Source organism: Chiloscyllium plagiosum, unplaced genomic scaffold (assembly GCF_037043375.1).
Source record: "Chiloscyllium plagiosum isolate Xiang-an unplaced genomic scaffold, Cpla_swu_hap1 HiC_scaffold_10, whole genome shotgun sequence".
In the NCBI taxonomy this organism is placed as follows: Eukaryota; Metazoa; Chordata; class Chondrichthyes; order Orectolobiformes; family Hemiscylliidae; genus Chiloscyllium; species Chiloscyllium plagiosum.
In genome coordinates this window covers 68972204-68998847 of record NW_028270148.1, presented here as the reverse complement: position 1 = coordinate 68998847, position 26644 = coordinate 68972204, and the positions used below count along the sequence as shown (strand labels likewise).

Genomic DNA, 26644 nt, shown 5'->3' with positions numbered 1-26644 from the left:
CAGAGGGTTACATAGGTTGGACATTAAGAGCCTTTTTCCTCAGATGGGGCTGGCTAGCACAAGGGGACGTAGTTTTAAATTGAGGGGTGATAGATATAGGACAAATGTCAAGAGGTAGTTTCTTTACTCAGTAGTAGGGGCATGGAACACACTGCCTGCAACAGTGGTAGACTCGCCAACTTTAAGGGCAATTAAATGGTTATTGGATTAGCATATAGACGAGAATGGAATAGTGTAGGTTAGATGGGCTTCAGATTGGTTCCACAGGTCGACGTAACATCGAGGGCCGAAGGGCCTGTACTGTGCTGTAATGTTCTGTGTTCTAAAATTAACAATGTAAGGGAGCTATTTTATTGGAAAATGCAGCAATAGTGTTTCACTAGGTATGTTGGTAGCAATGTGTCTGCTTTATCTGTGATTGTATTAAATTGGCCATAATTTAGAACGGCATGGTTCGCACTGCTGCCTCACAGCAACAGTCCAGCCTTGGGCGACTATCTGAGTGGAGTTTGCACATTTTCGCCTTGTCTGCGTGAGATTTCCCTGGGTGTTCTGGTTTCGTGTCTCAATCCAGTGATGTGCAGTTAGATGAATTGGCCATGCTAAATAGTGGAAAGGAGAAAGTGAGGACTGCAGATACTGGAGATCAGAGCTGAAAACTGTGTTGCTGGAAAAGCACAGCAGGTCAGGCAGCATCCAAGGAGCAGGCGAATCGACGTTTCGGGCATAAACCCTTCTTCAGGAATGAGGAGGGTGTGCCAAGCAGGCTAAGATAAAAGGTAGGGAGGAGGGACTTGGGGGAGGGGCGTTGGAAATGCAATAGGTGGAAGGAGGTTAAGGTGAGGGTGATAGGCCGGAGAGGGGGTGGGGGCGGAGAGGTCGGGAAGAAGATTGCGGGTCAAGAAGGCGGTGCTGAGTCCGAGGGTTGAGACTGAGATAAGGTGGGGGGGAGGGGAAATGAGGAAGCTGGAGAAATCTGCATTCATCCCTTGTGGTTGGAGGGTTCCTAGGCGGAAGATGAGGCGCTCTTCCTCCAGGTGTCATGTTGCCATGGTCTGGCGATGGAGGAGGCCAAGGACCTGCATGTCCTTGGCGGAGTGGGAGGGGGAGTTAAAGTGTTCATCCACAAGGCGGTTGGGTTGGTTGGTGTGGGTGTCCCAGAGGTGTTCTCTGAAACATTCCGCAAGTAGGCGGCCTGTCTCCCCAATGTAGTGGAGGCCGCAGCGGATGCAGTAAATGATGTATGTGGAGGTGCAGGTGAATTTGTGACGGATATGGAAGGATCCCTTGGGGCCTTGGAGGGAGGTGAGGGGGGAGGTGTGGACGCAAGTTTTGCATTTCTTGCAATTGCAGGGGAAGGTGCCAGGAGTGGAGGTTGGGTTGGTGGGGGGTGTGGACCTGACGAGGGAGTGGTCTTTCCGGAACGCTGATAGGGGAGGGGAAGGAAATATATCCTTGGTGATGGGGTCTGTTTGGAGGTGGCAGAAATAACGAAGGATGATATGATGTATCTGGAGGTTGGTGGGGTGGTAGGTGAGGACCAGTGGAGTTTCTGTCCTGGTGGCGATTGGAGGTGCGGCGTTCAAGGGTGGAGGAGCGGGAAGTGGAGGAGATGCGGTGGAGAGCATTGTCAACCACATGTGAGGGGAAATTGCAGTCTTTGAAGAAGGAGGCCATCCTCCTCCTCCTATCCTTGACCATGACCCCATCTCCCACCACCAAACCATCATTTCCCAGACCATCCATAACCTCATCACCTCAGGGGATCTCCCATCCACCGCCTCCAACCTCATCATCCCACAACCCTGCACTGTCCATTTCTACCTCCTGCCCAAAATCCACAAACCTTACAGCCCCGGCCGACCCATTGCCTCAGCCTGCTCCTGCCCCTACCGAACTCATCTCTGCATACCTCGACACGATCCTGTCCCCCTTAGTCCAAGAACTCCCCATCTACGTTCGGGACACCACCCTGGCCCTCCACCTCCTCCATGATTTTGCTTCCCCAGCCCCCAACGCCTTATCTTCACCATGGACATCCAGTCCCTGTACCCCTGCATCCCCCATCACGAAGGCCTCAAAGCCCTCCGTTTCTTACTTTCCCGCCAACCCAACCAGTACCCTTCCACTGACACCCCCCTTCGACTGACTGAATTGGTCCTCACTCTGAACAACTTTTCTTTCCAATCCTCCCACTTCCTCCAAACCAAAGGAGTAGCCATGGGCGCCTCTTCGTCGGATATGTGGAGCGGTCCATCTTCCGCAGCTACTCAGGCACCCCCCTCCTCCCACCACCACCTTTTCCTCCGCTACATCGATGACTGTATCGGCTCTACCTTGTGCTCCCACGAGAAGGTTGAACAGTTCATCCACTTTACTAACACCTTCCACCCTGACCTCAAATTTACCTGGACCGTCTCAGACTCCTCGCTCCCCTTCCTAGACCTCTCCATTTCTATCTCAGGCGACCAACTCAACACGGACATTCACTATAAACCGACCAACTCCCACAGCTACCTAGATTACACCTCCTCCCACCCTGCCCCCTATAAAAACGCCATCCCATATTCCCAATTCCATCACATCTGCTCCCAGGAGCACCAATTCCAATACCGAGCAACCCAGATGGCCTCCTTCTTCGAAGACCGCAATTTCCCCTCAGATGTGGTTGACAATGCTCTCCACCGCATCTCCTCCACATCCCGCTTCTCCGCCCTTGAATCCCGGCCCTCCAATCGCCACCAGGACAGAACCCCACTGATCCTCACCTACAACCCCACCAACCTCCAGATATATTGTATCATCCTTCGTCATTTCCACCACCTCCAAACAGACCCCACCACCAAGGATAAATTTCCCTCCCCTCCCCTATCAGCGTTCCGGAAAGACCACTCCCTCCGCGACTCCCTCGTCAGGTCCACACACCCCCCCCCACCAACCCAACCTCCATTCCCGGCACCTTCCCCTGCAACTGCAAGAAATGCAAAACTTGAGCCCACACCTTCCCCCTCACTTCCCTCCAAGGCCCCAATGGATCCTTCCATATCCGTCACAAATTCACCTGCACCTCCACACACACCATTTACTGCATCCGCTGTACTCGATGCGGCCTCCTCTACATTGGGGAGACAGGTTGCCTACTTGCGGAACATTTCAGTGAACACCTCTGGGACACCCGCACCAACCAACCCAACCGCCTTGTGGATGAACACTTTAACTCCCCCTCCCACTCCGCCAAGGACATGCAGGTCCTTGGCCTCCTCCATCGCCAGACCATGGCAACACGACACCTGGAGGAAGTGCGCCTCATCTTCTGCCGAGGAACCCTTCAACCACAAGGGATGAATGCGATTTCTCCAGCTTCCTCATTTCCCCTCCCCCCACCTTTATCTCAGTCCCAACCCTCAGGTTCAGCACCGCTTTCTTGATCTGCAATCTTCTTCCCGACCTCTCCTCCCCTACCCCCTCTCCGGCCTATCACCCTCACCTTAAACTCCTTCCACCTATTGCATTCCCAACGGCACTCCCCCAAGTACCTCCTCCCTACCTTTTATCTTAGCCTGCTTGGCACACCCTCCTCATTCCTGAAGCAGCACTCATGTTGGAAACGTCGATTCTCCTGCTCCTTGGATGCTGCCTGACCTGCTGTGCTTTTCCAGCAACTCATTTTTCATGCTAAATAGTGTTCAGAGATGAGTAGGTTAGGTGCATTAGTCAGGGGAAATGTAGAGTAATAGGTTAGGGGAATAAGTCTGGATGAGATACTCTTCAGAGAGTCTGTGTGGACTTGTTGCCTGTTTCCATGCTGTAAGGGTTCTATGATTCTACAATAATTATTTTTGCTTCAAGAAATCAAAACATATGTTTCTAATTTTCTTTTAATTTTTTAGTCTTTTAATACTTTGCACATGATGTACCATGAGGCTACAGCTTGCCATGTGACTGGGGACTTGGTGGAGCTTCTCTCTATTTTCTTATCTGTTCTGAAATCTACACGTCCATATTTGCAGCGGAAAGGTCTGTTGACTTTTGGTGTTTTTTATTCAACTAATTTTGATTTTTTTGTTTGTGGAAGAGTTCCTTAACTGTCTTAGAAGGTTCTCTAATGTAAGTGTAATGTTTTTAATGGATTATTTTAAATGCATTCTATCATCCCCTTCATATGTGAGGGTTGGAAATGCCAAGAACGAAATTTACTATTGGTATTTGACAACCGTTTTTTTAAAAATAGTATTTGGAGTGTGGAGACTTTTAACAAAATTTTAAATTTCACCTTTTGACATTGCAGCTAACATAAGATGTCCATATTAGCACAATAGAATATTGTTTCCTACTAGGACACGCAACTCAATCTTTTTTTATTTTGTATCTTTATACTCATTATCATTGTTTTGTTTTCGTGTTTTGTGTTTTAATATATTTCTTGAATACTTTGTCCTCCTCCTTATGTTGTATGGTACTAATTTTGTTTCCAACAAAATAATGTCTCGTTTTAGAAAAAATTTGCAACTTTCAATTTCACATTTTTTTTTTAAATTTATATTTACAGATGTTAAGCAAGCCTTGATCCAGTGGCAGGAAAGAATCGAATTTGCTCACAAGCTTCTCACATTATTGAATTCCTATAGTCCGCCAGAACTTCGAAATGCCTGTATAGGTAATAATACCATGAGATTAAATTTCAGCAACTAAATACATTTACATTGAATCCAGATAAACTATAGATTCCAACGTTAATATTATGCTGTGTTCAATTGACAAGTTGCTGCAGGGGCTGTTGTTAATGTCAACGTTTACTAGCAAAAACTGACTAGGTCAGCATGGACGATTTGGACCGAAGGGTCTCTTTCCATGCTGTACATCTCTATGATCCCATAAACATCTCTTCTTGAATGGTTAGAGAATCCTGCACGAAATGTCTGGCCATTTTCACCAAAGTATTTGCTCAGTAGTAAATAACATTTATCACTCAGCAATGCAAGTCTATTGGTTGCTACAGGAATTTCTTTTATGTGTTCACAAAATGTGATCAGCACCAGCTAGGTCAGCACTTATTGCATGTTCCTAATTGCCATTGAGAAGGTGGGGGTTAGCTGCTTTCTTGAACCATTGCTGTCCATATAGTGTAGGAAGTAAGATCCAGTGTTTTCACTCAGCCACAGTGAAAGAATAGCAGAATTAGTTCCAAGTTAGGATGGTGTGTGTGGAACTTGTGGGTGGTAGTGTCCCCATGCATCTACTGCCCTTATCCTTCTAGATGTTAGAGGGTTTGGAAAGAACCCTGGCTAATTGCTGCAATGTAGCCTATGAATGCTGCATACTGCTGCCTCTGTACGTCAGTGGTAGAGGGAGTAAATAAGGTGGTGAACAGTGTGCCAATGAAGCAGGCTGCTTTGCCCCAAGTGGAATCAAGATTCTTGAATGTTGTTGGAGCTGCACTTATCCAAGAAAGTATTCTGTCACATTTATGACATGTACTTTGTTGATTGTGGGTCAGGAGATGAGTTATTTATCACAGAACTTACAGCCCTGACCTGCTGTTACCATCATAATATTTATATTTATATTGGTTTCTGGCCAGCATATTGCTAGTGGGGGATTCAACAATGGTAATACAATTGAGTGTCTTGGGGAAATAGTTATTGGAGATTATTGTTTCCTGATACTTCTTTTCTTTTACTCATTCCTGAGATGGGGTATCGCTGGTTAGGCTAACATTTAATGCCTATCCCAAATTACCCTAGACAAAGTGGTGGTGAGCTTCCTCCATGAACTGCTATAGCCCTTGGGGTGTAGGTTTAACCATGATGCTGCTATGGAGTTCCAGGATTTTGACGCAGCAACAGTGAAGGAATGGTGATATAGTTCCAAGTTAAAACAGTGTGTGGCTTGAAAGGGAGCTTGCAGGTGGTGGTGTTCCATTTGCTGCATTTATCCTTTTGAGTGGTAGATGCTGTGAATTTGGAAGATACCATCAAAGGAGGCTTAGAAGTTTGCGACAGTACATCTTGTAGATGGGATGCCAATCAACTCAAATGTTTTGTGCTGGGTAATATCAAGCCGCAGTCTTGAGTATTTGTTTGCAGTGTTGGTCTGTGCCTTGAAGAAGGTGGACAGGTACTAGGGAGTTGGGAAGTGAGTTTCACATGTTAGAATTAGCGAGTTTTGAGAAGACTTGTAACTAAGGTTGAGGTTCTGGATGTAAGCCTGTTCACTGAACTAGAAGGTGGCTCACTGATGATGTTACCAAGTATGGTGACGAAACGTCTGAAAATAACCCTTCTAGCTCAGTGAGCAAACATATATCCAGGACATGTTAGAATTCCTAGCCTCTAAGTTTGGGAGAGTTTAGAAGGTGCTGGCAAGTGAAATTGAAACTGGGTGAGATGCTGCTGAAGGAAGTGGCATACATGTTATTTACTTCTCATTAGCCTAAGCCGCCTTGTTGTCCAGTTCTTGCTGCATATGGACTGAATGGATCATAGAATTGTAAATAGTGCTGAACAGTGTATAGTTATTAGTGAACATCCTCACTCTTATGATGGAGGAAGTGTCATTGATGAAACAACTGAAGATGGTTGGATCTGGTAAACTACCCTGAGGAACTGTTACGTCAATGTTACAAGACTAAAACGATTGACCTCCAACAGCATGTAATCAAGAACAAGAGTAGTTCACTTGGCCTCTAAGCCTGCTCTGCCATTCAACAAGATTATGGCTGATCTGGTTTTAATCCCAAATCTACCTTCCTGTGTACTTCTGATGATTGTTCATACCCTTTGCATCCAAGAATCGATCTTCCTCTGCCTTAAAAATATTTAAAGATTCTGCATCACTGCCTTTTGAAGAAGGGAATACCAAACCCACAGGAACCTTACGAGAGAAAGAAATAATTGTTATCCATCTCTTAAATGGGTGACTCCTTAATTTTGTAGTTCTGTATCCTCTCACAGGAGGAAACACCCTTTCCATGTCTATCCAGTCAAGTCCTCTCAGGATCTTATATTTCGGTTAAGTGACCTCTGACTCTTCTAAACACCAGAGAATACAGGCCTTGTCTGACTTGCCTTCCTCATAAAGCAATCTGCTCATTCCAAGTATTAGTTTAGAAAAGCTTCTCTGAACTGCTCCCAATACATTAACATTCTTCTGGATGTACAATGACCAATACTGTACACATAGGTACTTCAGAGGCAGCCTCACCAAAACTGAAGCCTAATCTCCCCACCCGTGGATTCAATTCCCCTCACAGTAAAGCATAACATTCTGTTGGCTTTCCTGATTACTTGCTGTACCTGCCCACTAACCTGCAATTTATTCAGTAACGTACATAGATCTCTCTGCATCTGAGTTTTCAACCTCTCACCATTTGGATAATATGCTTTTTATTCTTTCTGCCAAAATGGACAGCTTCTCACATTGTACTCTGTTTGTCTGAACTTTGCCCACTCACTTAACCTACTTGCATCCTTTTGTGGAATCTCGTTATATTATTTTTCATAACTCTTTCCTACCTATATTTGTATTGTCAGCAAATTTAACTGCCATACCTTTGGCGCTTCATCCAAATTATTTGTATAAATTGTAAAGAGTTAAGGCCCCAGCATCAACTGCTATGGCACGCCACTCATGACATCCTGCTTGCCTGAAAAGGTTTTATTCCTATTTTCTGTTATTTAACCTACCTTCTATCCATGCCAGCATGTTACCCACTATGAGCTTTTATTTTATACAATAACCTTTATGGCCTCTTATCAAATAGCCAGAGTCATTTTCCTTTGTGCTAGATATGATTCTGACTAGAGCAGAGCTTTTGCTCCAATTTTAATTGACTTTGGTTTTACTAGGGTTCCTTGATGTCAAATTTGTATTAATTGTCGTTTGATGTCGAGGACAGTCACTCTCACCTCAACTTTGGAGTTTACCACTTTTGTGCATGTTTAGGCCAAGGCTGTAATGAAGTCAAGATATGAATGGTCTTGAGTCCAAACTGAGCATCAGTGAGCATTTTATTGCAGAATGTGTGCTGCTTAAGAATATTGTTGATGTTGACAGCCACTTTCAGCACTCTGCTGCTGCTTGACAGTAGACTGATGGAATAGTAATAAGCAAGAATGGATTTACCCTGCATTTTGTGGCCAAAAGTGAGAGACAAGAGTTCAGATGTTTTCTGAAATTGTAGGTAAACACTCTATGCTCACTGAGAGGAATTTATCTTTATTTATGTTACTGGCTTTAACCTGGAGGCAACAACAGTGATAAATTTGTAAATTCTTTATGCTGTCCTAGGAATCTATAATTGTTTTAAGCTTGTAAAATAAAGAATTTTAAGAGTCTGTATTAAGCGAAGGATAATCTGATAATGTCCTAACAGGTAATGTTTACTGCAAACTACCTTTTTTAACTGAAAAGATTGATTGGAGATATTTGAGAGAGTATAATGTCCTTATGTTCATTGGTATGGCAGAAAATTGAGTATTATCCTTACAGGATTGATACAGTCACTAATGTTGGCAAGTGAGATGAAGTTCTCTCCAGACAGGTTTGCTGAATAAAAACATATTCATTGGGATCATTGAAAATTGTTACCTCTTTCTTTGTACCAGCTTAATTTAAAATGTGGCTTCGTTACTGAACAAAAGCTTTCTTAACTGAACAGAACATAACCTCAACCAAATTTGGAATTAGAGTTAGTTGTTCAGTGGCTCAAGAGCACTTTACTCAACAAAACCTGCATCTCCTGGAAAAGAAAACTGAAGAGTTAAATTGGGAAGTTGGGCTCAAAATTAAGAATGATGTTGGGTGCTTCGTTGTTATGTTTTTTTTTCCCAAGGCTTGAACATCTTTAAAAAAGAAAGGCAGAGTTAGGTGAAAATGGTAGTGAGAAGCTAAAAATTGAATTGTGAGGTTCGAGTCAATTTCAAACAATCTGACGATTTGCTGTCTCGCTCTCAGTAAGAACAAAGGAAATTGCCAAATCAAGAAAGTAAGAAACACTATGATAGGGGATTTCTTCTTGGATTCCAATCTATAGCTGTCTATTTTCAGAAGACAGGAGGTCTATCAGCAGTAGCCCTTTTCTTGATAAAGTTAACCAGACAAAATAAATTGTAAAACCTTTGGGCCCATTACAAATAGGATCCCAGGACCTGTACTGCACAATCCAGTGGTGATTTTAAAAAACAGCATGGAGTACAAGAGTAAGGTTACTGGTCTGTACAGACTATGACTAATGTTCCAAGAAAAGTTTGAAATTGGAAACCAATGCACATTTCAGTGTGGTTTAATGCTGCTGCAACTTACACTAAAAATTATAGCATGTTGCAACTCAAAATAATGTGATTGAGATCAACATATCAAGAGTTTTCAAAGAGCAAAGGATGGTATCTGCAATATCTTAAAGCCAGGTAAACGTGTATTGGGTTTTATAAGATTGTAAAATGGCTCAGAATATTTGAAGTCTGTTTTGGAAATATAATGCCTTATGTTTGTAGCCAGTGGAACATGTTGTACCTTATTTGATAAATTGTTTGGGATGTTAAGACCTTAGTGTTTTTCAAGAGTTGTAAAGTGAAATTTACTGCATGATAACTTTTTGTTTTTTGTGGAAGGGATGTGATAGTGTTGGGGAATATGGTGACCTACGATTCAAAAGCAGTAATTGCATTAGTTATTAAGGGATCACTTTAAATTTTCTTGGATGGTCAGAAACTCCGGACCCTTGATCTGGAACTTGTGCAAATAGGAAGGAGCTTGAGACAGATGTTATTTGAACAGATACAAAGGAGAGCTGCAGGAAGGAGAGCTGGAGGGTGTAGACAATCGAGCAAAGAGTTATAACAGCTCTTTGAGACTTTGTGTAAGCATGCTTAAAAGGTTTAAAACCTGGAAAGCTGTGCAAGTTGTTTGGAGTTGCTGAAGATGTACATGATTTTAACCAGAAGTGGCCAGACCTTTAACTGAGATTAACTGTTATTGTTTGGTCAGTCAGAAGTGTGTCAAGAATTGTGACTTGAGGGAGAGGAGTTCTTAGAAGTGTGCCTTGGTGTTGATTGTATCTAAAAAAAAACCTTGGGGTTAAAGCTATTGTAAGATAGGACTCCTGACCCACCCTGCATGAATAAAGAATATCATATTGTGGAACTGTGAATCTAGATATTTGCATACGTACTGAAGGCAAGTGTTTTTGGCTTTGTATAATGTTTCTTTGTTTTCTGAACAGTCAAGCCAGCAACGTAAAACTTTTGTATTTGAAGCATCATCCTGTTAATTCATACGTAATTTGTGTTGGTTTTGATACATGTAAAAGTTAAAACTATGAAAAGCAGAATATTGGACAGAATCGTCTGCTCTCTCTGGTGACAAGCTTGAAGGTGGGAAGGTCATTTCATTAGGCAGGTCAATGACATGACTTATGCCTGTCCACCAAAATTAAGTTCTGTTTGGAAAGCCCATGGTCAACTTTCCTGCACCACTTCGAATTGAGACCATCAAGTAGCCCCTTGAGGATTACTTAAGACCTTCATCCTGTCACCATTGAGACTAACCCAGCTGCTTGTCACCACAATGGGGAAGCATGGGAGGTGTTGCGGTGATAATGATGTGGATGTCTTGATCCTAGTGCCTGATTGAGGGACTAGACATTGAAAATGGGAGATCCAATGAAAGCCACCCCTTCCTCTCGTTTCCCTGTGACCCCCACCCCACAAAATCACCTGCTCAAATTATCTGAAGCACTTTGTGATCCTGAGACTGTAGTGGATGTCTTTGGCAACAACCACAACCTGCTCAGTGGTGTAGCTGAGTGAGAGTTGCCAGTCACTGGTTAGGAGTTCTTGATGTCAGGTGAACACCCACCAGTGGCCTGGCTCTTGCCTGATTGCTATCTGATTCAGTAGCAGAGATTTCTGATGCCAGATTAAGATCTCTTAATATTGGTAATTTCTTCATTTGAGGGCCACTTGATAAATTTGGTTATTTTGGGGATCAATAACAGTTTGTGAAAAGCAATGTTCCAAATCCGAGTGTTTACAAATTATATGTGAATGCTTCCTGTCATTGTATTAAGGTGATTTAGGATCTCCATATGGTTGACCAGTAGGGATTTTCATGGATAAAGGGGTCTGTTCAGATGACAGCTGGTGACTTAATGGAGTTCTGCGAGAGTCTATGTTGGGACCACAACTACTCGTATTATACATTAATGATTTGGGCAAAGGAACTGTGAGGGGATTCTTGTTACGTTTGCAAATGACATAAAGATAGGTGGAGGGACAGATAGTGCTGAGGAAGTGGGAAGCCTGCAGAAGGATTTGGACAGGCTAGGAAAGTAGTCAAAGAAATGACTAATGCAATACACTGGGAAATATGGAGTTACGCACTTTGGTAGGGAGAATAGATGGGTAGACTTATTTTCTAAATGGAGAAAAGCTTTGGAAATCTGAAGCACAAAGGGACTTGGGAGTCCTCATTCAGAATTCTCTTAAGGTTAACATGCAAGTTCATTTCACAGGAAGGCAAATGGAATGTTAGCACTTTTTTGAGAAGACTAGAATGCCAGAGCAGGGATGTACTGCTGAGGCTGTGCAAAGCGCTGGTCAGAATGCATTTGGAATATTGTGAACAGTTTTGGGCCCCATGTCGAAGGAAGGATTTGCTGGCATTTGAGGAGGTTTAGAGGAGTTTTACAAGAATGAGGTTTTTGTCGAATGAGGAGTGGTTGAGGACTATGTATCGATATCTGATGGAGTTTAGAAGAATGAGGAGGATCTGATTGAAACTTAGAATACTGAGAGACCTGGACAGAGTGGACATGGAGAAGATGCTTCCACTAGTAGGAGAGACTAAGATTTGAGGATGGAGCTGAGGAGGAATTTCTTCAGCCGGAGGGTGGTCACTCTGTGGAACTCATAGTTGCAAAAGGCTGTGGAGGCCAAGTCATTAAGTGTATTCAAGACAGAGGTAGGGTCTTGATTGGTAAGGAGATCAAAGATTATGGGGTGAAGGTAGGTGAATGGGGTTGTGAAACATATCAGACATGATCGAATGGTAGACCACACTCGCATCAGGTTAAATGGCCTGATTCTGCTACTATGTCTTATAGTGTTGTGCTCTTCGGTTATTTCTCATCCAAATTTTTTTCCCAATTTTCGATGGTCCAGACAAAAACAGAAAAAAAGAAAATCTGTAATGTGTGATGAGGTTGCATTACTAGTTACTGGTAGAATAACACATGGAGAAAGTGAGGACTGCAGATGCTGGAGATCAGAGCTGAAAAATATGTTGCTGGAAAAGCACAGCAGGTCAGGCAGCATTCAAGGAGCAGGAGAATCGACGTTTCGGGCATAAGCCCTTCTTCAGGAATGAGGAGGGTGTGCCAAGCAGGCTAAGATAAAAGGTAGGGAGGAGGGACTTGGGGAGGGGCGTTGGAAATGTGATAGGTGGAAGGAGGTTAAGGTGAGGGTGATAGGCCGGAGAGGGGGTGGGGGCAGAGAGGTCGGGAAGAAGATTGCATGTCAAGAAGGCGGTGCTGAGTCCGAGGGTTGGGACTGAGATAAGTTGAGGGGAGGGGAAATGAGGAAGCTGGAGAAATCTGCATTCATCCCTTGTGGTTGGAGGGTTCCTCGGCAGAAGATGATGCGCTCTTCCTCCAGGTGTCGTGTTGCCATGGTCTGGCGATGGAGGAGGCCAAGGACCTGCATGTCCTTGGCGGAGTGGGAGGGGGAGTTAAAGTGTTCATCCACAGGGCGGTTGGGTTGGTTGGTGCGGGTGTCCCAGAGGTGTTCTCTGAAACGTTCCGCAAGTAGGCAGCCTCTCTCCCCAATGTAGAGGAGGCCACATTGGGTGCAGCAGATGCAGTAAATGGTGTGTGTGGAGGTGCAGGTGAATTTGTGACAGATATGGAAGGATCCCTTGGTGCCTTGGAGGGAAGTGAGGGGGGAGGTGTGGGCGCAAGTTTAACACATGGACTTGTACCCACAATTCACAAACCATTGATTTCCAGCTGTCAAGTAATTTGTTAACAGAATATGAATTACTTTCTTTATTTCAAAGTGAAATTAAAGTGGAGTCCATGTGGGTTTTATTCACTCACCTCTAATTAGAAGACCTCAGCACCAGCATTCAAATTGAGAAATGGAATTGTGTTTCACATTACTATTAACCTATAGCTGTAGCAGAACAAAATATAAACTTATAAATGATATTTTTCTATTTTCATTAATATACTTTAAATTCCAAGGTACATTGAATTGTCTTATTACTTTTATGCTATGTCAGATTTTCTGCCCGTCTTTGAAAGATTTACTTGTATGTTTGTACTGACCCCAATGTTGTTAGAAAACTGAACGTAAGTCTTTGAAACACACTTGAGATTTGTGACGAATATGAGAGAGGGACGAATATGAGAGAGGGAATTTGCACTTGATTTATATGCTCACAATTTTAGTCTAGTAGTTGGAATCAAAGTCACTTTTTGTTAAATCTGTATTGTACGCTTTTTTAAAAATTTCAGGAACCGTTTGGAGAAAATTACTACTTTATGGCCAGCACAATCACCAAAAGAAAAGAAATTGTATCAAAGTACAATTCAAGCAAGTGTTTTAGAAAATAATATTGGCATCGTAAAAAAACTATGCCTACATTACTGCACACTTTGAAATAACTCAATAAATTGATAATTTTTAAAAAGAGTCCACCGTGGGACTTGCCAAAAATACTGACTAGGAAACGTTTCTTTTTATGTACGTAAAATAAATTTGTCATTGCTTTCTAGATGTTTTAAAAGAACTTGTCCTCCTAAGTCCTCATGATTTCCTTCATACTTTGGTGCCATTCCTTCAGCACAATCATTGCACCTGTCACCATAGTAGTATACCAAGTAAGTACAACCTGTTACATAATTAATTGCACGATGATAATAAAAACAAATAAATCTCTACTTGCTTTGGAAGATTCTGTTTCACTCTTCATCTATTAAACTAATTTTACAGTGTCTTTAGGACCTTATTTCCCCTGTCGTGAGAATATAAAGTTAATGGGTGGGAAAAACAATATACGTCCTCCTCGTCCAGAACTCAATATGTGCCTCTTGCCTACAATGGTGGAAACGAGTAAGGTATGTAGATAACTATGGAAGTATTCTATGCAGCACACAGTTTATTATTTTATTTCAGAGGTTAATTGTAATAAAAAATTAATATTTTTTGTGGAGGTAGATTCATTGTGAAATTTCATGGGCTTCTATTTACCAAACAGCTGCTGACATTAGGAGCTCCAAATGCTCCAATAGCAGTGCTTTTAAAAATAAATTACAAATCTGCAGTGCCTCAACTAAGGAAGTAGTATTTGATAGCCACTAGTCTTGCAATCACAATCAGTAATCATATTTTGATTGCAGAGCAGGACATGATCCAAACCCTATTTTATGTATTTTGTTCATGATCCATCTACTTGTTGCCATCAATATCCTAGACAATTCCCTTTGCTTACTACAATCTAAATGTAAATTTGTCTGTCTTTTCTAAGCTTTTCTTGTCATGTAATAAAGACAGTTTTTCCAATCCTAAAAGACTTTGGTTTGTAATTTTTCACCTAGCAAGTTGAGGGGATTTCTGTTTATTAGTTCATGGGATGTAAATGTCACTGACAACGTTGGTATATGTTACCTAACTCTAATTGCCCTTGAGATTTATGATGAGCCACTGCCTTAACCACTACAGTCTATTTTGTGTAGACACACTTTCACTGTTGTCAGGGAGAGTATTTTAGATTTTGACTCAACACCAATACAGATTTTACAAAGCTGGCACCACCTGTTTCTCAGTATCAGTCATTTTAGTCAATTTGTGAAAATTGAGCTTGTGATACTAACCAACATTGATAATGTCTATTGATAAAATCTCACTAGTAAGATTTAATTTATTTTTCAAAAAAGGCAATTTATGCTCCAAAATTGGCTCCAGGTTTCTCTTTGCAAACAAATATTGGCCCAACAAAAGATATTGAAGATGCCCACTGAATTCATTCTAAATTTGTGATTAAATATGCTGTCTGCAAGGCTATATATGTATTTAAATGTTTACAGTATACATTTGTCGTCATTAAACTGTTTGAGGTATGAAGCATTTTGTGTTCAGTAAAATCTAACATGGAAAATTCGCTGAGGCCATGATCTTTTTTTGAATAATTTGATTCTGTTTTGCAGGGAAAAGATGATGTTTATGACCGTGTACTACTGGATTATTTCCTTTCTTACCATCAATTCATCCACCTCTTGTGTCGTGTAGCAGTGAACTGTGAAAAATTTACAGAAACCTTAGTAAAATTAAGTATGTACCAAACTGACCTTTTAATCAGATAACATTAATGCAAGTAGTGATTGTATTGTTGTGTTCTAATCTGATCATTTGTATACCGAGATAGTTTGAAAAATCCAGCATTTTCCCAATAAAGGTTATATTCTTACTAACTAATTAGTAGATTTCCTAGAGAAAGCAACTGCTAGTGGTCCATGTTATCCTGAAGAATGCCTTGACAAAATGTGTTTTAACTAATAATTCTTTGACATCATTTTCAAAGGCTATGTGATGTAATTCATGTGCACCACTAAAAGATTTTCTTTTGTTTATCTTGGATTGTATTGTGATTCAGTAGGCTAAATAATGGGGACTTAAGGGATATGGCCATGGTTAGACAGTGAGGTTTCACTTTGACTTTTGAGAAGTCTTTTGAAGGTCTTGGAAAAAGATAACTGTGTAGGAATATGCCATTTGACTCTTTGAGCGTACTGTGCATTGAAGAACATCATCATTGACCTAATAGTAGCTTCAAATCCATTTTCCTAACTGCCCTCCATAACTTGGACTCCCTAGTAGATTCAGAAATCTGTATAACTTAGCTTTGAATATACAACGTTCAATGTCACACCTCCACTGATCTCTGCGATAGAGAATTCCAAAAATTAATCACTCTGAGAGAAGTTTCCTGTTATCACAATCTTAAATAAGACTATGCTTATTCTGAAATTATACCAATAGTCCAAGATTCACTCAAGAGGGGGAGACATCATTTCCATCCTTTGTTGTCACACCTCCTCAGAATCTTATATTTCATGAAAATCACTTCTGAACGAGTATAGGGCCAACCGACTCAACCTTTCCTCATTGGATAATCCCTTCAACTCGAGAAGCAATTTAGTGAACCTTCTGTGTGTTACCGCCAATGTATCTTTATCCTTTCTTAAATAAGTACATCAAATTTACATACATATTCTAGACGTGGTTTCAACAATGTCCTGTACAGATGTAACAAGACCTCTCCACTTTTATGCTCCATCTTTTTTGAGATTAGATTAGATTAAAATCCCTCCAGTGTGGAAACAGGCCCTTTGTCTCAACAAGTCCACACCGACTCTCCGAAGAGCAACTCACCCAGATCCGTTCCCCTACATTCACCCCTGACAAATGTACCTAACACTATGGGCAATTTAGCATGGCCAATTCACCTAACCTGCACATCTTTAGACTGTGGGAGGAACCGGAGCACCCAGAGGAAGCCCACGCAGATATGGGGAGAATGTGCAAACTCCACACAGACAGTTGCCCGAGGCAGTAATTGCAATAAAGGCCAAATTCTATTTACCTTATCAGTTCATTCTGTCTGCGTGCTAAGTCTTTGTGATTTGAGAATGGCTTCCTGCTGTGCATCAATTAGCCCATTGAGTCTGTATTGTGAAGCAATTTATTCTGAGCCCCTGCCTCTGTCGCCTTGCTCATCCTTCTTTCTCAGGTAATAATCCCATTCATTTTTCAATGTCTCAATTGACTGCACTTTCACCATATTCTTTATTTGCTCATTCAGTGTGGTTGTCAATGACTAGGCCAGTTTTTATTGCCCGTTTCAAATTGCCCTTGAGAAAATAATGGTGAGCTGCAGCTTTGAACTGCTACAGTAAATGGAAATTAAGTATGTACTGTTAGGATGGAAATTCCAGGATTTGGATGGAGCAACAGTGAGAAATGACCATATAGTTCAAAGTCGGGATGGTGGCTGGTTGGGAGGGAAACTTGGAAGTGAGTTTTCCTAAGCTTCTACTGTCCTTGTCCTTCTAAACAGTAGAGGTTGCAGGCTTGGAAGGTGCAGCCAAAGATGCCTTATTGAATTGCTGCTGTGCATCTTGTCAATGATGCATGCTTCTGCCACTGTGAATCACTAGGGCATGGGGTGCCAATTACCTGTAGATAGGTTCCTTTGTCCCGGATGATGTTGAATTTAAAGTCATAGAGCTGTATAACTTGGAAACAGACCCTTCTGTCCGACTCATCCACGCCGACCAGATTTCATAAATAAATCTAGTCCCATTTGCCATGATTTGGCCTATATCTCTCCAAAGCTGAAACTTTATTGCTGGAACAGCACAGCAGGTCAGGCAGCATCTAGGGAACAGAAGATTCGACGTTTCGGGCACATGCCCTTCTTCAGGAATGAGCAGAGAGTGTTCAGCAGGAGAAGATAAAAGGTAGGGAGGAGGGACTTGGAGGAGGGGCGTTGGAAATGTGATAGGTGGAAAGAGGTCAAGGTGAAGGTGATAGGTCGGAGTAGGGTGGAGGCGGAGAGGTCAAGAAGAAGACTGCAGGTCAGGAAGGCGGTGCCGGGCTGGAGGGATTCGGCTGAGACAAGGTGGGGGGAGGGGGGATGAAGAAACTGGTGAAGTCCAAGTTCATCCCCTGTGGTTGGAGGGTTCCCAGTCGGAAGATAAGACGCTCCTCCTCCGACCGTCGCGTTGTTGTGGTTTGGCGGTGGATGAGTCCAATGACCTGCATATCCTCGGTGGAGTGGGAGGGGGAGTTGAAATGCTGTGCTACAAGGTGATTGGGTTGGTTCGTCCGGGTGGCCCAGAGGTGCTCTCTGAATCGCTCCGCAAGTAGGCGACCTGTCTCCCCAATATAGAGGAGGCCACACCGGCTGCAGCGGATGCAGTAGATAATGTGGGTGGAGGTGCAGGTGAATCTGTGGCGGATATGGAAGTTTCCTTTGGGGCCTTGGAGAGAAGTGAGGGGGGAGGTGTGGGCGCAAGTGTTGCACCTCCTGCGGTTGCAAGGGAAGGTGCCGGGAGTGGAGGTTGGGTTGGTGGGGGGTATGGATCTGACAAGGGAGTCGCGGAGGGAGTGGTCTCTACGGAAAGCTCCCTCCGCGAGTCCCTTGTCAGATCCATACCCCCCACCAACCCAACCTCCACTCCCGGCACCTTCCCTTGCAACCGCAGGAGGTGCAACACTTGCGCCCACACCTCCCCCCTCACTTCTCTCCAAGGCCCCAAAGGAAACTTCCATATCCGCCACAGATTCACCTGCACCTCCACCCACATTATCTACTGCATCCGCTGCAGCCGGTGTGGCCTCCTCTATATTGGGGAGACAGGCCGCCTACTTGCGGAGCGATTCAGAGAGCACCTCTGGGCCACCCGGACGAACCAACCCAATCACCCTGTAGCACAGCATTTCAACTCCCCCTCCCACTCCACCGAGGATATGCAGGTCATTGGACTCATCCACCGCCAAACCACAACAACGCGACGGTCGGAGGAGGAGCGTCTTATCTTCCGACTGGGAACCCTCCAACCACAGGGGATGAACTTGGACTTCACCAGTTTCTTCATCCCCCCTCCCCCCACCTTGTCTCAGCCGAATCCCTCCAGCCCGGCACCGCCTTCCTGACCTGCAGTCTTCTTCTTGACCTCTCCGCCTCCACCCTACTCCGACCTATCACCTTCACCTTGACCTCTTTCCACCTATCACATTTCCAACGCCCCTCCTCCAAGTCCCTCCTCCCTACCTTTTATCTTCTCCTGCTGAACACTCTCTGCTCATTCCTGAAGAAGGGCATGTGCCCGAAACGTCGAATCTTCTGTTCCCTAGATGCTGCCTGACCTGCTGTGCTGTTCCAGCAATAAAGTTTCAGCTTTGATCTCCAGCGTCTGCAGACCTCACTTTCTCCTATATCTCTCCAAACCCTTCCTATTCATATACCCATCCAGATGCCTTTTAAATGTTAATTGTACCAGCTTCCAAACTTCCTCTGGCAGTTCATTACATACACGCACCATCCTTTGTGTGAAAATGTTGCCCCTTAGGTCACTTTTAAATCTTTCCCTTCTCCCCTTGAACCTATGACCTCTAGTTTTGGACACCCCCACCCTGGGGAAAAGACTTTGTCTATTTACTCTATCCATGCCCCTCATGATTTTGTAAACCACTAAAAAGGTGACCCCCTCAACTCCGACGCTCCAGGGAAACTAGCCCCCGGCCATTCAGCCCTTCCCTATATCTCAAACCCTCCAACCATGGCAACATCCTTGTAAACTTTTCTGAACCCTTTTAAGTTTCACAACATCCTTCCAATAGGAGGGAGACCAGAATTGCACAAGGTACTCCAAGAGTGGGCTAACCAATGTCCTGTAAGCTGCAACATAACCTACAAATTCCTACACTCAGTGCACTACCAGTAAAGGCAAGCATACCAAATGCCACCTTCACTATCCTATCTACCTGCGACTCCATGTTCAAGGAACTATGAACCTGTTCTCCAAGGTCTCTTTGTTTAGTAACACTCCCCAAGACCTTACCATTCAGAATATAAGTCCTGTCCTGATTTGCCTTTCCAAAATGCAGCACCTTATATTTATCTAAATTAAACTCCATCTGCCACTCCTTGGCCCATTGGCCCATCTGATCAAGATTCCATTGTACCCTGAGGTAACTTTCTTTACTGTCCACGACACCTCCAATTTGGTGTCATCTGCAAACTTAATAACCATACCTCCTATGTACACATCCAAATCATTTGTGTAAATGACGAAAATCCTTGTGGCACTACTCTGGTCATAGGCCTCCATTCTGAAAAGGAACCCTCTTGGACCACCCTCTGTCTCCAACCTTTTGAGTCAGTTTTATATCCAAATAGCTAGTTCTGTCTGTATTCTATGTGATCTAACCTCACTAACCAGTCTGCCATGAGGAACCTTGTCAAACACTTTACTGAAGTCCGCATAGAGCCACGTCCACCGCTCTGCCCTTATCGATGCTCGTTGTTACTTCTTGATGTTTTATAAAGTGCGTTTTACCGGGCAAGTGGAGAGTATTCCTTAGCACTCCAGAGTTGTATTTTTTACTTGATAAAGAGGTCTGAGGAATCAGAAGCTGGGTGCTATGTTACTTGCCTCATAGTCCATAGTCTCTGATCTGTTTTTGTTGCCTCTTGGGCAGTCCATTCCAGAACCTAGTAACTTGCTGAATGAAGATGTTTTTCCTCATGTTGCCATCGTTTCTATTGTTAGTTACCTTAAATCTGTGCTCTCTTATTCTTAATCCTTTCACCAATGGGAGCAGATTTTCCTAATTACTTTGACCAAGATGGTAACCTATGTCACAGGGATCAGTGGTGGCACTGCAATTCTTTACAATATATGTTAATAATTTGGATGAGGGAAATGGACATGCCATCACAAAAATGGGTGGGAAGACATGTGGTGAGGATAAAATGGTCTACTGAAGGTGACACATTAATGCAGTGAACAAGAACGTTGCTATTGGAATCTAACGTGGGAAGGTTTGGCATGGATAATAGAGGAACTGAATACTATTTGAATGGAGGAAGACTGTAGAAAGCTGCAGCACAGAGGGATTTGATGGTTCTCGGTCATAAATTACAGAAAGCTAGCATACAAGTTCAGCACGTAATTGAGAAAACAATTTTCTTTATTTTAAGAGAATAGAGTATAATAATGCCTTGTGAAAACTGTACAAGGCATTAGTTAGATTACACCTAGAATACTGTGAACAGTTTTGATTCATTATCGAAGGAAGGGTGTGCTGGCAGTGGATGCAGTCCTGGGAGGGATCACTATGTTAATCCCAGGTCTCGAGCTATTCTGTTATGAGAAGAGGTTGAATAGGTTGGGCATGTATGCAATGGATTCAGAAGAATGACAATTTTGTTGAAACATATAAAATTCTTAAGGAGCTTAATAGGGTAAATGCTGACAGGTTGTTTCCCACTGTGGGAGAGTCTAGAACCAGAGGACGTAGTCTCAGAGTAAGGGGTCACCCAATTATTCAGAGATGAGGAATTTCTTCCCTGAGGGTAGTGAGTCTGTGGAGTTCTTTACTGCGAGGTGCTGCAAAGGCTGAGTTGTTAAATATATTTAAGGCTGAAATAGATTTTTAATCAGTTGGAGAATCAAAGGTTATGAGGAAAAGGCAGGGAAGTGGAGTTGAAGATTATAAGATCAATCACAATCCTATTGAATGGCGAAGATGTCCTCGCAGGCTGAATGGCCACCTGTATTTTATGCTCTGAGTATAGCACCCAGAACGGCCGACAGTGCTCCATCTGAGCCCAAGTCAGTATTTTATGCGAGTTTGACATAGTATTCTTGCTTCTAAACTCTGCTTTAACAACTCAAGTACAGGTAGCCCCCGCTTTTCGAATGTTTGCTTTGCACAATTTCGCTTTTACGAAAGACTTTACTTAATACCTGTTTTCACAAATCCGAAGAGGATTTTCGCTTTTACGAAAAACAGCAATACCTTTTCCCATACGAATCATGTACCTTAGCTTTACGCCATTTTTGGATTGCGAAAGGGTTCCTGGGAACACTCTACTTTCAGATAACGAGGGCTACCTGTACTCGAATTTTCCTCCTGCCTTCGATGGATTTTTCCCATGTGCAGCCAGGTCCCTGTGGTCATGAACCTTCTCTAGAATTGTATATTTTAGCTTTATTGGCTCTCTGCAACTTTCTACCAAAATGAATCACTTCGCACTTCTCTACATTAAATGTCATCTGTCTCTTGTTCATCCATGCCACCACTCTGGCTACACTATCCTCCTCACAGTTCACAATGCTTCAAGTGTCGAATTGTTTGCAAACTTCAAAATTATTCTCACTGCACTAAGGTCTAGATCATATTAATCAGAGAGAGGGATCTTAGCATCAGCATAGGCCACTCCATTGTAAACCTTCCTTCATCTGAAAAACAACTATTCACGACTACTACTACTCCCTTTCTTGGAACTCAGGTCAACACCTAATCCATGTTGCTACTGTTTTTTTTAATTCCATAAGGTCTAAACTTGCTCAGAAATTTGTTGTGAAGCACTTTATCAAATGTTTTTTGGGGAGACCATGTACAATTTATCAACGGCATTGCCCTCATCAACGATCTCTATTATCTCATCAAAAAATATTAGCAATGATGCTTTGATATGTCAGTGTGTAAAAGCATAATGTGATTAGTATGTCATAAAAGAAATGAATTAATAAAGAAATAAAACAATCTAAAGACCTAAGCAATGATGAAGATATTAAAGACAGACGTTCTAAATGCCCTTGATTCTTCTGTTCAGCTGTTTTTAAACCAAAAAAAATCTGTGGTAGCAAAATCTAAATGTTAATCTTCAGTTAATATATTTTTAATACTAACTGAATTGTTGATCATATTCACACAACTTTAACAAGATAATGGGGCTGTAGTTTATTCTTACTCACATTTAAACCCATGTAAATTACATTTTGATTACTTGCTTTACCATTTAGTATATGTTGACCAGAACCATTTTCAGTAAAATGCTGATTTTTCTTTAAAAGTTATTTTTAAAAATTGAACAAGCCACAAAGTTACAATCCATTTTTAATTGAAGACTTAATTGGGCATGTATTCTTTTCCCACTTCACAGGAACAAATTTTGAAAAGTGCGAAGAAATTATGTTGTTTACTTTGTGCAGGATGTAACTGATTGAAGGTTGAGTCTTTGCTTCTTCAGTAACACTGCAATTTATTTTTGATATACAGGTGTCTTGATAGCATATGAAGGCTTGCCTCTTCATTTAGCATTATTTCCTAAACTTTGGACAGAAATTTACCAGTCTCAGGTATTTTAAGCTTGTACTTTTAAAATTGTTGATGTAATTTAATTTGAAAAACATCTATTTAGTTGGTGCATTTTAACTAGCTCAAAACAAAAGGATTGTAAAAATAAATATTAACTCAGAATTGTGAGTCTTTGATAATATTGACAATGTTAGCATCACCAGCTCCTCCTTTAATTTTCCAAAATAACCAGTTAGGTCTTCAATACCTGTTAATCTACCTGTTAATGGTAGATTGGAGCCACATATTATGAGCAGTAACTGTAACTGGGTTTGATGACTTTTTGAGTCACATGGTATTTGGGAATAAAGAAGGCCTTCTATGTATTTGATAAGATTTTTAAAAAGGGCCCTTTAGTTTTGATTCTTAACAGTTACTTTAAATCTACATCTTGAGGCAAGAAAAACAAATTACACAATGTAATTTTAAGCCGAAACATTTATTAGAGATACCATGAAGTCTGTGTATAAAATAAATATATATTTAGCAGCTGACACAGCATGTCAGAACTGCATTATCCTGCTTCCGAATTACTTGTAAATGTTTATAGCTTGAACTGTTTTCAGTTTGGTGAACTCCGTTCTACTGTTGAGCACTGTTATACATTCGACAAGATATTCTGTACAGGGAGCTGCTTTAGGTATTCAGCTGATTGGAGAGCAACAACCAAAGATCTAAAAGTCTCTCATGAGCCTTCATGGTGAGAATGATGCTTGATGTTTCATAATAAGGTTGGGGAAGGGGTAGATAGAAGATTAATAGTACACTTAACTGCACAGTTAAACTTTATTTAAGTTGTTTTGTTGCACTGTTATTCTCATTTGTACCTTTTTTTCCCAGTCACCCATGGCGAAGAATTGTGTAAAGCTACTCTGTGATGAACCGGTATTTGCTGAATATATCAAATGCATTTTAATGGATGAGAGGATATGTCTGAATAACAATGCAGTTTATACCTTTCTTGCTTGCTTTCTTCCCAAGGTATGATAAATATCTTGTCCCTGGACTGTGTGACCTGTATTCATTAATAAAGCATTGTTTGTGCCTGACACAATAGAACCCCAAATTTTATTGCAAATATGCTGCATGAATTTAAGGAAATTTACTTCTGTTGTCACAGTGGATATGTACTGAGCTTTTGATTTTAAAATATGCTGCTAGGTCAGTTCATCCATTGAGCAACAGAGCTATAGTGACCAAGAGATTCCAGATTTGATACTCAGTTGGCTGGTCTCATCTGGTGTGGTAATCCAAATGGGAATACATCATCTCAACAAACCTATCTTGGGGAGGAAGAGATACCCATGCATAATTGCTACAAACTGGAAGTGTGTAGGTTATTGAAAGGGCACAACTGGAATGGGATACCCCTCCCTTGGAACTGAATAATCAAGATTGATGCAGGAATAACACACAGTTGGGTGAACTGCACCTATGAATCTGTACAACTGTTAAGGAACAGAGGAAAGTGATTAAAGGAAGAATGGATACTGAGTCAAGTTACCAAAGATTTGCAGTTTCTTGTCACTTCATGAAACACTTTATTTAGAAGTTGAATTTCCAATTTTCTTCTGAAGATTTGCTTGATTATCCCATTATTTAATACTCATTTTGTATTACTTAATTATGCATTTATAATTTTAACTGATTATCATGAAGTAGTGCTTTTCTGGTGACTACATTTTTCATAATTTCCCTTTATCTTCCAGATCTTTGATCTCTTTCTATTTCTGATACCCAGTATTCATTTTTACTTTATTTGGGCATCTTTGTTAGCTCTGTTCTTCCTGATTACCAAGCTTCATCTCTAATGCTAATACTTTTTCCTTCTATCTAGTTATCTTTGTAAACTGTATTTTCCTTTCTCCTGAGTTTATAGGTTTTTTTTATGTTTTCACGACTCAATATATCTGCTATACATCAACAATGTTGCTGATGAGCCTTTTTTGCAAGTAGATCTCTTGTTAACCTCATTTAAGATCAAATTAATAAACCAGTTTCAACTAAATGAACTTCAGCTAGCCTTGCACAAGTTGCACAACTTCAAACTTCTTACAGTAGGGTACCTACCTTGGGTGGAAGCATTAAGTGGAATGCCTCCCTTTTACTTAGATATTCAGCATAGAAGTAGACTTCAAAATAAAAATAAATGAAGAAGTGGTTGCCTATTGAACATAATTTATGGAAACACTATTATGGAATCTAAAGAGAACCAAGATTGTTTAACAACATTGTCATCATGTAATAGAATGAACAATGCAGTTATGTAAAAATGAAAACATAAAATTTATTTTTTTCCTTCATTCTCCTCTGCAAATATGAAGACAGACTCCAGAAAAATATGTAAAAGAGCAACTAATAATTGAATATTAAATAGGAAACAATGACTTCAAAATTAATGAAGTTTAGAAGTTGATAAGTCATCAAACCCATACATTCTGCAATACCAAGGCAGAATTTCCAAAGGAAATTGGAGAGAGCCAGTATAAATTGAATGGTACAATCTTTAGGGATGCAAGATCAGAGAAACCTAAGATTCACTTACTAGCACCTTTGAAAATGGGAGGTCAGACTGGCAAGGGTGAAGTATGTTTCATGATACCTTCAAGATACTGCAGAGGAGATTTTTTAGACTGGTATTCGGGATGGAGGTCTTGATGTGGGAAGAATAGGGAAGGTGAAATCCTTCTACTTAAAATAAGAATGTCAGTGATGATTTAATATAATTATGGGTTTTAATCAAGTAGGTGAAGAGAAGTTGTTTACGTTGTTTGGAAAGTCAGTAACAAAGAAGGCAGAGATCTAAACTAGAGAATGTTGTGTAAGGGAGGTAGAATCAGATTCAACTATCGCTTTCTAAAGGGAATTAGATATATGCTTGAAAAGGTGAAGTTTGCTGAGCTATAAAGGAAGAGTAAAAAAGTACAACAGGTGGAATAAAAACCAGAACTACGGATGCTGTAAATCAGAAACAAAACCAGAAATTGCTGGAAAAGCTGGGGAGGTCTGGCAGCATCTGTGAAGGGAAATCAAAGTTAATGTTTTGGATCTGTTGACCCTTCTTCAGAACTGATGGTAGCTAGGAAAATGTTGGTTTATATTCAGAAGATAGGGTGGAGGAAGGGTAAATGATAGGTAGGGATAGCCCCACAGAGAGAGAAAAACAGTTGGACAGACAAACGAATCTATAATGACTGGCTGGAAGGGAGACTGTTAGTGGCTAACAGTGGGTAGTGTGGAATTTGCAGACTATGTGATAACAAGCGTGTTGTGAGCGATATGTTCCCTTATCCTTACTACTATCCCACCAGCACTCACATCCAGAAGATCATCAGCTGCCATTTCAGCTACCTCCAGCAAGATACCACCACCAGACATACATTCCCCTCCACTCCCCTTCCATGTCTGCCTTCCATCCAGGGCACCCTGGTCCATTCTTTCTTTGCTCCTAACATCCTCCCAAAGCCCCACACCCTCCCCTGAAACCACCAAAGGTGTAACATCTACCCATTTGCCTTCTCCCTCCTAGGTATCCTACGGCCCAAACGTACCCTCCAGGTGAAACAACACTTTACCTGCATTCTACTGCTCACAATGTGGTCTCTACATTGGGGAAATGAAGCATAGACTGGGTGACCACACAAAAGACCCTGAGCTTCCATTTGCCTGCCACTTTAACACACCACCCTGTTCCCTCACCAACATCAGTGTCT

The 26644-nt window shown here is 41.8% G+C and overlaps 1 protein-coding gene across 6 annotated transcripts in view; it reads left to right on the top strand.

Moving 5' to 3' along the window:
* Positions 1-26644, top strand: part of usp34 (ubiquitin specific peptidase 34) — a 381006-nt gene that overhangs the window by 348517 nt on the left and 5845 nt on the right. For all 6 annotated transcript variants that reach the window (XM_087991428.1, XM_087991429.1, XM_043696074.2 and 3 more), the window contains 7 exons: positions 3891-4017; positions 4550-4657; positions 13775-13879; positions 13992-14116; positions 15206-15329; positions 22854-22933; positions 23772-23912. In XM_087991428.1, the coding sequence (XP_087847554.1) occupies positions 3891-4017; positions 4550-4657; positions 13775-13879; positions 13992-14116; positions 15206-15329; positions 22854-22933; positions 23772-23912 (810 nt within the window). The remainder of the gene's footprint in view (positions 1-3890; positions 4018-4549; positions 4658-13774; positions 13880-13991; positions 14117-15205; positions 15330-22853; positions 22934-23771; positions 23913-26644) is intronic.